The sequence below is a fragment of the Prinia subflava genome, chromosome 20, assembly GCF_021018805.1.
Source record: "Prinia subflava isolate CZ2003 ecotype Zambia chromosome 20, Cam_Psub_1.2, whole genome shotgun sequence".
NCBI lineage: Eukaryota > Metazoa > Chordata > Aves > Passeriformes > Cisticolidae > Prinia > Prinia subflava.
The window spans coordinates 8,300,212-8,311,029 of record NC_086266.1 but is presented as its reverse complement, the minus strand read 5'-3'; the positions used below and the strand labels follow the sequence as shown (position 1 = coordinate 8,311,029).

The window sequence follows — 10,818 nt, the reverse complement described above, 5'->3', positions numbered from 1 at the left end:
GACAGTCCTGTCCATGAAGGAATCGTTCCCAACATCCCAGCTGGCCCTCCCCCGGCACAGCCTGAGGCCAGGTTCCCCGGGGCATGGCCCGGCCCCGTGCTCCACCACCTCTCGGGGGTTTGTCGGGAGCGGGGCCGGGCCGAGGGGGGTTCGAGGGTGAGCCCGGCCCTGCCCCGGCCCCGCTGCCTTTGCCAGGCGGAGCCTCCGGGGACCCCGCCCAGGCCCCGCAGCGGGGCCAAAACCGGCGGGAGCGGAGCGGGGGCGCCGCTGCCGCCGGGACCGGAGCGCGGGGAGCCGAGCAGCTGGTGAGTGCTGAGCCGAACCGAACCAGGGGATGCAGCCCCCTCGGAACTCCCCGCCCGCAGGGGCTCCGCTCCTGTGTCCCCCGGGCAATCCCCGGGGGTGAGATGGAGCCGGGGGCTCCGGGGCCGTCCCGGCCGGGGGCTGTGGCTTCCTCCACTCGCTCCATGTGTCGCCAGGCTGGCCGGAGCGCCTGTGGCTGCTCCTGGATTCCTGGCAGTGTCTCAGGCCACGCTTGGATGGGGCTTGGAGCAGCCTGGGACAGTGGAAGGTGTCCCTGCCCAAGGCAGGGGTGGAACGGGATGAGCTTTAAGATCCCTTCCTGCTCCTGCTTATGGGATTCTGTCAAGCCCCTTTTACTGGGCTGGGCCCCAGCCCGGCTGTGGAATGAGCCGGAGGAAAGGCCGAGTTGTCCGAGGGGCTCGGACCGGTGCTGGCCACCCTCAGCCGGGGCTGCTGCCACGAGCCTCCTGCTGGCCCTGCCCGCCAGGTGGGTACCACAACAGCCCCGTGTCGCCCCCAGCGATGGCCGAGGAGCTCAGTGAGCTGCTGAAGGAGTTCGACGAGGTCATGGAGGACTTTGACCGCGGCCCTGCGAGTCAGTACCAGCAGCACCTGGAGGAGCTGAAGAGGAAAGTGGGACAGAGTGTGTATGACAGTGGCATCGATGAGCTGGAGAGTGAGTCTGGGGCTGGGGGTGACCCTGGTGAGCTGGAGAGTGAGTCTGAGGCTGGGGGGTGACACTGGTGAGCTGGAGAGTGAGTCTGGGGCTAGGGGTGACCCTGGTGAGCTGGAGAGTGAGTCTGGGGCTGGGGGGTGAGCACCCCTGGGGGAGGATGGTGTCTGTCAGGGTGGGAGCTCTGTGGTTCCTCCATGGGAAACATCTTCCTGCTGATGCTGCCTGACTCATCCCTGGTGGGCTGGATGAGCAATACAGGGGGATGACCACTGGATAGTAGCCCAGGACCTGCCAGCATCTGCCAGGGCTCCTTATGCCAGGCTGGCTGCTGCAGGACCATGAGAGGCTGGGGATAACCCAGGTCCCTGTAATAACCCTGTCCTTGGAACTGTGCCCAGACAACATCTGGTGCTCTTTAACCTGAGAAAGAAACTCAGTTCCATTTTTCTAAGCATTACTAGATGCAGAGGAGGAGCAGATGGGGTCTCCAAGAGTGTGCTACCCTGTGCCATGGGCAGGATCAGGCTGTGTTCCTTCAAAGTGTTCATCAGATGGCTGTGCCCAGGGCCAGGGACTGATGCTCTGTGTCCGCAGGTGCCAGCACATCCCCAGGAAGCAGCCTCAACTCCAGTGAGGAGCACCTCAACACTCCAGCTGACACTTACCCTACCAAAGGTGAGCCTGGCCCCACACAGAGGGGTTTGCAGGGCTTCCTTTGTCTGTGCTCAGCTGAGCTTGGCAATGACAGCCAGCCCTGGATAGGGAGGTTCCAATGGGGTCCTACAGAGTTGGAATCTGCTCTGGTGTCCTGGCAGGAGCCTGGAAGAGGCAGAAGTTGGATTGGGATTTTCCCAGTTGAGGCTGGATTGGCTGGGACAGACACAGTTGGAGCAGCTGTGTTAGGAGCAAAGGTCTGGGGTCTTTCCTGTCCCCAGTGAGTGGGGCAAGGGGATGACTTGATTTTTTTTTCCCCCACTAGCAAAGCTTGGAGACACGCAGGAGCTGGAGGAGTTCATTGCAGACCTGGATAAAGCCTTGGAGGGTACGTGCCCAGCCTTGATCTTGATCCCACGGGGTGGGACACCTGTGCTGGGGCTCCTCCACTGCCCCTGACTTGGCACAGCCCGGCCAGCACCTCCTCTGCCTGGGGGTCCTGCTGCAGTGGGCTTGGAACTTGATTTTGGCTGCAGGGGTGGAACCCTTCCACCTTTTCTTTTGGGGAGGGCCCCGTGGATGTCACCTCCCTCTTCAAGCTCTTTCAGCTTGGGGAGAAAATCCATGGCTTAAGTGTCTTCCCCCCCTGCTGCCTCAGTTTCCTCAGATGGGGTGCAGTGCTGGTGCCTGGGGGAGGGGACTGGGGACATGAAGCCCAGGTTGGTCCTGGCAATGAAGCCAAACAGCACAGCCTGCAGAGCTGTTGATGTTTTTGGGAAGGTGCACAGGGACCTGTGACACTCTGCCTGCAGCCTCCCTCCAGCTCCTGCTCAGGGGCTGCTCTTTACTTGGGGGGGAAGATGAGCAGGAGGAAAAAAGGGATCTTTCATTGTGGTGTATCCTAACCTATCCCATCAGGAGGGAGGAGAGTGGGTCTGTGTGGTGGCAGGGAGGCAATTCCAGCCTGTGGGTCATGCTCTCCTCCTCCATGTTTCCCTCCTGGTAAGAGCCTGGGGGTGTCCCTGTGAGAGGGGGTGGTGCTGTGCTGGGCACCTCTGGTATCTGTACCCAGCAGCTCTGGAGAGTTTGGCTGCTCCCCGGTGGCTGCTTTGCTGGGGAAACCGAGGCAGAGGCCACTTCCTCCCACAAGGGTCTGCATGGCGGGCTGGAGGCAGAGAGAACCATTAAAGAAACATTTCCCCCCATGCAGACTGTGTAAGGCACAGTTCTGGTATCTGTTCCCATCCCTGGTGTCCAAAATGAGGTGGCTGGTGGGAAGTGTTCCTCTGTGGGTCCCAGCCTTGCTGGGAGGGGGGAGGAAGAGCACCAGAGCTGACCCCCTGCCCCAGAGTTCTGCTCTAACCCTGCAGACTGTCACCATCCTCTGTGTCATCCTGCAGAGATGTGAGCTGTGGTGTGGAGCCTGGAGAGAAGCAGCCCCAGCCCTGAGTCTCCCTGATGCTGCCTCTGCTTCTGCACCTCTGGCTGGGGTGAGGGTGGCTCCTGGGCCCTGCGGGGGACAGGGATGGGCAGTGGGGACAAATCCGGCTGTGGGATGGTGGTGGCAAGGCCCTGCCAGTGCCAGGAGAGGACAGCCCTGGGCAGCACTGGGCCCTGCCCTTTGTGGGGTCTGGCAGCTCTGGGGACTGAGGGGTTTGGGGGGCAGCTGGGCCACTGCTGAAGCTCCCAGAGTGATTTGGGGGAAGATCAGCTTGCAGGACATCAGCGTGACCTCAGTGTCCCCCCCAGGCCGGGAAACTGTTCCTTGGTGGCATCTTCCACTGCTGACCTTTGCTCTGCATGGGGAGCCCCAAATCGGGCCCCTCTCTGCCCCCCAAGTGCCTCTGCCCCAGCTGCTGCTGTAAATACTGTGAAAAAGATGTTGTATGCTGTACAGAGGGGACGTGGTTCTGTAAACAGGATTTTAAACCTCTGCTTGTCTTTGTCCATCTTTTTCCCATTGGCAGGGGTGGGAGCAGGGATGCCTGGGGCTGCCAGCTGGTGGGACTGGCATTGGAAAAGGGGGATACCCCAGGGAAGCGAGTTCAGCAGCACATGGATGGCTAAAGAGGAACATCAGGAACCTCTTGTCCTCCCTCCCCCTTGGTGCTTGGACAGTGTGGGGTGGGAGAGGATGCAAGTCCATCCCTTTGTCCACCTGCTCGGGGAGATGGACCACTGCCTGTCATCCTGCTGGGAAGGGTGGCCCTGCTCCAGGGGTCCTGCTTCCAAAGGGAAGTGCTGTGGTGCTACTTCCCCTGAATATTGCCCCTGTCAGCAGCCCAAGAACAAGGCCCAGGGATGTGGGTTTGCAGCCCTCTGCCAAGCTGAGCTTCGAGTGAGGTTTGGCTGTGGATGGGATGATGGGTCCCCCCAGGATTCCCCTCCTGTCTTTCCCACTGGAGTTTCACCTCCCCGGGAGGTGCCACTGTGAGTACAGGGATGACAGAAGAAGAAGCTGTGGCTCTGCTCGTCCCCCTCTCTCCCTGTGATCTCCACGTGGAGCAGAGTCACATGTGGCTGTGCTGCAACTTGTGCAGGAAACGGGCAGTTTCAGTTTCTGCCCTCATCCCTGGTCCGTGGGTGCTGAGCAGGAGGGTGCTGGACACCCTCTCTGCCAGGACTCAGTGCTGCTGAGGAGGCTCTGAGCCCACACAGATCCCAGCCTGGCAGTGTTGGTCCAGCAGGAGGGTGGCAGCCCCTGGGCAGGGCTGGCAAGGGGATGCTCTGGGCTGTTGTTGTCTCCATGCTGGGTGATGTGACCACTGATGTCTGTCTCAAATGGACCCTGAGGGGCAGCCAGGAGATGGGGGTGAGTGTGTGCCAATGTGGTGACACTCAGAGACGTCTGTGACACTCAGGGATCTGCTGGTGACGCTCTGCTGGGGGCACACAGCCCCTGTCACTGGGGCCAGGGTGGTGTGGGGACTGTTGCCACTGCGCTGATGGCAGCAACCCGCAACCCCCTGTGTCACTGAGGACGTTTTTCCCCTCTGAGTCACTGCACTCAGCGTTTTGCACTCACTGGTCTTTGTTCCACCCATGGTCTTGTTCTGCCCTTGAGCATCGCCAGCTTCTCCTCAGGCTGTGTGGGAAGGGGCTTTAAACCCACCCCAGCCAGCATGGTCCTGCTGGGTCACAGTGATGCTCAGGCTGTCACTGTCCCCAGGTTCCATTCCCCCCCTTCCACCCCCACACCAGTGGCAAATGTTGCCAAGCTACGGAAATAAACTTTTCCAGCCCCAAATCTGCTGAGGCTGGTAACCCCCGCAGCCACAGCACAGCTCTGGTGACGCTCCTGGGGTTTGTTTGTTGTGGGGGTTGCCAGGAGCACGTTGGGGTGTCACCCTGGGCTCCTCCAGCCCCTCAGGATCAGGGTGGGTGGATGGGAGCTGCCCCTGCCCCATGGCTGAGCTGTCCCATTAGCACAGGAGCCTCTCCTGCCCCAGTGACACAGACCTCAGCATCTGCTTGGGCTGGAGGGCTCAGGGGGTGTCACTGGGCTCTCCACAGTGCCAGTAGTGTGTAGGGTGACAGAGGTCCTAATGGTCCCTAAGAGGTCCCTGTCCTGCCCAGCCTGTGCTGACAACAGATCATCCTAAACTTCTGTGCTGGGCTTCCCAGGGCAGTGGTGGAACCCCCACCTCTGGAAATATTCAAAAAACGTGTGGATGTGGCGTTTGGGGACATGGATTTATGGTGGCTTTGGTTGTGCTGGGGGAACAGTTGGATATGATGGTCATGGAGGGCTTTTCCTGCTTCCTCCATGATTCTGTGCCTTCTGCACTTGCTGAAGCAGCTCCCTTTGGGCACAGGGACTCTTCTGCAGGGACAAGGGGTGGATTTTTTTTTCCTTGGGAACCCCAACAAGAGCTTGGGGACACACCAGAGTGGCACTGAGATGGAGGTTGTGACATCCACTGAGCCATGGAGGGACAGTTGTCCAAGGGCTGTTGTGCAGCCTAGGAGGAACCCTGACCTTGCTCCCACACTCACAGAGTGAGTAAGTAAGGCTCCCTCAGTAAGGCTGAGGGAATTGGGGGTCAAGGAGTCTGTGGGCTGGAGGGTCTGGTGTGTGGGAGGGTCCATGAGTCAGAGGGTGTGTGTGTGGGGATGTCTGTGAGTTGGAGGGTCTGTGGGTCAAAGGGTGTGTGTGAGGGGGTGTCTGTGAGTTAGAGGGTCTGTGGGTCAGGGTGTGTGTGAGGGGGTGTCTGTGAGTTAGAGGGTCTGTGGGTCAGGGTGTGTGTGAGGGGGTGTCTGTGAGGGAGGGTCCGTGGGTCAGAGGGTGTGTGTGAGGGGGTGTCTGTGAGGGAGGGTCCGTGGGTCAGAGGGTGTGTGTGAGGGGGTGTCTGTGAGTTGGAGGGTCCATGGGTGGCAGGGTCAGTGGCCCTGCACGTGCCCGGGAGGTGCTGTAAAATCCATCAGCGCGACCACGCACGTCCTGCAATACAGGCAGTTCCTCCCCAGGGCCCTGCTCCCCACAGCAGGAAAAGCATCCAACCCAGCCCTGGCCAGGCTGGAGTGGGGCTGTGGTGCAGCACGGGGCCACCAGCGAGCCTGTCACTGCTCCCTGCTGCAGTCCCCAAGGGCCCCCGAGTGTTTCCTCAGAAGCAGCGGCAGCAGGAAGTGGGGAACCTGAGTGAGGCGCTGCACAAGCCCGCAGCTGCTCCAGCGACCCCGCTCCTACAAACCCCGGCTCCTGCAAACCCCGGCTCCTGCAAACCCCGGCTCCTGCAAACCCCGGCTCCTGCAAACCCTGGCTCCTGCAAGCCCGGCTCCCCTGTGGCCAACGGGGGTGTTTGCCGGTGGAGCAGCCGCTGGGTCTGACGTGCTTTCTCCCACAGTCCCCAGTGAGTCCCTTTTCCAGGCTGGGGGAGGCAGCTCTGGCTTGGAGCAGATTCCTGGGGACCCAGATGGACGTGCTGGGACATGGAGGACACAGCTTTCATGAAGGTGGCCCTAGCTGGCAGCCAGTCACCTCCTTCCTGCACTGCACAGAGGGCACCACTGTAGGGACCACCTCTAGGCAGGTGTTGCCTGTATCTCCCTGCTTTTCCCCACTCTCATATCCTCAGGAAAAAGGGATGGAGGGATGCATCCCTCATGGCAGGACCACTGTGTGCATACCAGGGGCTGATGGAGGTGGAGAAGCTCCTCACCCTGCCCAGGTATGATGTTCTTCAGTGAAATTGCTCCCACATGGAAGGATCTCCCCAGCCACCAAGGGGGCAGGAAGAGTCACCAGAGTTCCCATAAAAGAAGTTGTTGCCACCTTGCAATTTAGAGAAGAACCTCAGCTCTCTGGGGAGGGGAAGTCCCTGGCTGCCCAGACAGTCTGGCTGGGATGGTAGAAGAGGCTGTAACTATTTTGGGAGACAGCCTAACCCCAGGGATGTCACAGGCTTTCTGTCCTGTAAAGCCTCCTTACGTATTTTTATGGAATCCCAGAACGGTTTGGTTTAAAAGGAACCTTAAAGCCCATCTTGTTCTACCACCTGCCATGGGCAAGGACACCTTCCACTATCCCAGGGTGTTCCAAGCCCCATCCAGCCCAGCCTTGGACACTGCCAGGGATCCAGGGGCAGCCACAGCTGCTCCGGGCACCCTGTGCCAGGGCCTCCCCACCCTCACAGGGAAGAATTTCTTCCCAGTATCCCATCCACCCCTGCCTTCTGGCAGTGGGAAGCCATTCCCTGTTGTCCTCTCCCTGCTTGTTCTTGTCTCAAGTCCCTCTCCAGCTCTCCTAGAGTCCCTTTAGGCTCTGGAAGGGCCTCCAAGTTCTCCCCGGCACTTCCTTTTCTCCAGATGAGGAGTCCCAGCTCTCCCAGCCTGGCTCCAGAGCAGAGGGGCTCCTGCCTTTAGAACATGAATGGATTTTTCCACATTTACAGGAAAGGGAGAATTTGGGCCCTTTTAAGCTTACCAGGGGTTGTTGCTGCACCCCAGGGCTGGGAGGATCCTCAGCAGTGCTGGGACTTCACCGACTCCTGATGTCCCTGGGGAGCCTCCATGTGACCTCCAGCTGCCAGGGGACGGGAGAGTTACCCCTCCCAGGGATCCCAGCCCCCACGGATGGAAGGAGACAGCTTCCCCCCCGTCCCTGGTGAGGTTCAGAGGGTGACGGGTGCCTGTGGTCAGGGTTTGGCATTCGTTTCTTCCAATGGCCGCTGTTCCCCGCTCAGCCTCTGACTTCATCCCGCAGGTATCCAAAGAGACAATGCCGGTGGCGGCAGCCAGCACAGCATCCTGTCCCCTCGTGTCCCCCCTCCCCAGTCACTTCCCGGGATTGTTGTGCTCCCCTGGCCGGGCCTGGCTGTGTGTTCCCCCGGGAGCGGGCAGGGATGAGCCACACGTGCCAGTGGAGCTTTGGAATGGAGCGAGGAGAAACCATCCTGTCCTTGAGCTTCCTCTTGCCACTCTGTCTCCATCAGGAGCTGTCCTAGCGACACGAGCACTGTTCCCATCCCAAACAAAACCCTTGGACTGATGTTACAGGGCCTGAGCTGGGTTGGGATGAGTTCAGGGAACAGCGGGTCGTGGCTGAACTGGGCTGGGCTCCCTGCTGGTTTAGTGGCATTCACCTCAGAACCGAACTGCTTAATCCAGCACCAGCAGAATCCAGCCCTGTGTCACCATTCCCTGGCTCCAAGCCTCCATTCAGGCAGGGCTGAGCCTGCAAATACCCTCCTCTGATTTCTGTGCCCAGAGGCCAGGAGCTTGCTCCAGCAGCGATCTTTGGACCTGGAATATCTGCTTGTTCCCATGCAATTTTTTGTGTTTTGGGAGCACAATGCTCAGCCATGCTCCTTCCTTGCTGTGTCCCACAAATCTCCATGTCCTGCCAGTCAAACCGCTGTGGGGAATGTTTAGATTGCAAAGTTCAGCTCTTCTCCCATTTGCCTGTGATACTTACTTTTTTAGGATATTTTCATAGAATCCAAGACTATTTTGGGTTGGGAGGGACCTTAAAGATCCTGTTCCACTCTCTGCCCACAGGCAGGGACATCCTCCACTGTCCCAGGTGGCTCCAAGCCCCAATGTCCAGCCTGGCCTTGGACACTGCCAGGGATCCAGGGGCAGCCACAGCTGCTCTGGGCACCCTGTGCCAGGGCCTGCCCACCCTGCCAGGGAGCAATTTCTTGCCTGTCTATCCTTGCCCTCAGTTTGAAGCCATTATTCCTGTCTCTCTGCTGGCTCCAGCTGCATTCCAGCTGCCAGCCCCTGGATGACCAGTGCTGGGTGAGTATTGTTGGCAGCCCCTCTGTGCAGAGACCAGGGGGATGAAGCTTCCTGCTGCTCATCCCTGCAGCTGTGCATGGTCTGGAGCATCCCTCCTTCTTCCCTGCTGCTTGCCGTTGGTGTGGTCAGCTGAGATGCAGTTCTGGGTCCCCCTGATCCCCCTGGATCTCCTCTGGGACAGCAGCTCTGGCCTGGCAGTTGCAGTAGGGGCTGGAGCAGGAGCTGATTTTTTCCTCCCTGGGGATTTCCCTGGTTTGTCCCAGCCTGGGAAGCAGGGGAGCAGCAGGGAAAGCAGCAGCTCTCCCCTGGGTGCCCTCTCCAGGGTGGCCCAGAGCATTCAGGGATGGCTCCTGGAGCAACCAATTCTTTGGGCTGGGCTCTGCTGGGATCAGGTTGGTGGGAGATGAGGATCTGCCAGAGCAGTAGAGGTAGAGGGCAGTGGGTTCATCCTGGAATAATGCCAAGGGCCTGTGCAGAGGGCTGGGGGGACACTGGATGCTCCCAGCTATCCCCAGGCCACGTGTTTCCAGCTTCTGCTATTTCAGGGCTTCCTGTTTCCCTCAATAAAGTGCTTTCCCGGCAGGCTGGGACCAGCCTGGGGCTGTACCTGCCTTGCTGGGATAGGGCTGGGCTCCACATCCAGCCAGTGGGATTTGTTCTTCCTTCTGGTGGTGCTCCCGAGCATGGAAAACAATAGGCAGGAAACTGGGGATGGGGTCTGTGTTCCTCCCCCCGTGGAGCAGCTTAGTCCTGGCTGAGGGGGCTGGGGGGGCTCAGCTTGCAGAAAAGGAGGCTCAGGAGGGATCTTTCCTCTCCCTACAGTTCCCTGGAGGGAGGATGGAGCCGGGTGGGAATTGCTTCTCCCAGGTAACAACTGGCAGGACAAAAGGAAATGCCTCAAAGTGTGCCAGGGGAGGTTTAGGTTGGATATTAGGGAAATTCCTTCATGGAAAGGGCTGTCCAGCCTTGCCACAGCTGCCCAGGCAGTGGTGGAGTGCCCATCCCTGGAGGGATTGCCACAGCTGCCCAGCCCTTTGGATGTGGCACTTGGGGACATGGGTTAGGGTGGCCTTGGCAGTGCTGGGATCTTGGAGAGCTTTTCCAACCCCCAAAATTCCATCAATCTGTGATCACTCCAGGGTTCTGTGCTCCTCTGGGTGGTCTCCCAGCAGGGACCGGCCACTCTTCCAGACCCTGAGGAGAAGGAGAAGTAGGAGGGGACGTCCCCAAGGACGCGGCAGGATAGCGGGAGCTCCGGGACGGTCGGCGCTGGATCTGCTCCTGCCCGAGCCGGTGCCGCCCTCTAGTGACCCCCGGCACGGGGACCGGGGACACTGCGGGACGGGGCGGGACACTGCGGGACACTGGGGGACACTGCGGACACTACGGGGCGGGACACTGCGGGACACTGGGGGACACTGGGGGACACTGCGGGGCGGGACACTGCGGGACAGGGCGGGACACTGCGGGACGGGGGGGACACTGGGGACACTGCGGGACGGGGGGGGACACTGCGGGACAGGGGGGGACATGGCGGGACACTGCGGGACAGGGCGGGCTCTGGCGGTGGTGCTGCGTAGGGGAACAAAGAAGGGGGATCATTGATGGGGGTCTCTTCTGGGTAAGCCAAGGACAGGGTCCAAGATGGTGGTCAGTGATGGGGGTCAGCGATGGGGGTCAGCGATGGGGGTCAGCGATGGGTGTCAGTGATTGTGGTCAGTGATGGGGGGTCAGCAGCTATGTGGGGTCAGTGATGGACAGTGTCTGCTGGGGGACCGGGTGTGGGTCTGGACAGTGAGGAGAGTCCGAGGCTGGTGCGAGCGATGTGAGGGAGCAGACAGGATAGGGCAGGACAGAGCCCGGTACCGGTGCCGCTGTCCCCGTCGTGTCCCCGCTGTTCAGAACGAGGCGCTGCCGCTTTAAGAGCGCGGTGCCCTCACCCAAGA

At 60.3% G+C, this 10,818-nt stretch overlaps 1 protein-coding gene across 4 annotated transcripts; it reads left to right on the top strand.

Annotated features, from left to right (window-relative positions):
• Window positions 1-138: 138 nt before the first annotated feature.
• Window positions 139-3,566, top strand: LOC134560674 (regulator of cell cycle RGCC-like). 4 transcript variants are annotated; one of them, XR_010082779.1, is made up of 6 exons: window positions 139-305; window positions 824-979; window positions 1,574-1,654; window positions 1,959-2,021; window positions 3,004-3,123; window positions 3,383-3,566. XR_010082779.1 is itself a non-coding variant. In XM_063416906.1 (5 exons), exons 2-5 carry the CDS (start codon window positions 826-828, stop codon window positions 3,039-3,041), a joined length of 336 nt encoding a protein of 111 aa, XP_063272976.1. In that variant the 5' UTR covers window positions 140-305; window positions 824-825; the 3' UTR covers window positions 3,042-3,566. The 4 variants fall into 4 exon arrangements, 2 of the variants coding, with proteins under 2 accessions (XP_063272976.1, XP_063272977.1); XR_010082780.1 differs by having other exon boundaries at window positions 145-305; window positions 3,034-3,123; XM_063416906.1 differs by having other exon boundaries at window positions 140-305; window positions 3,004-3,566.
• Window positions 3,567-10,818: the final 7,252 nt, after the last annotated feature.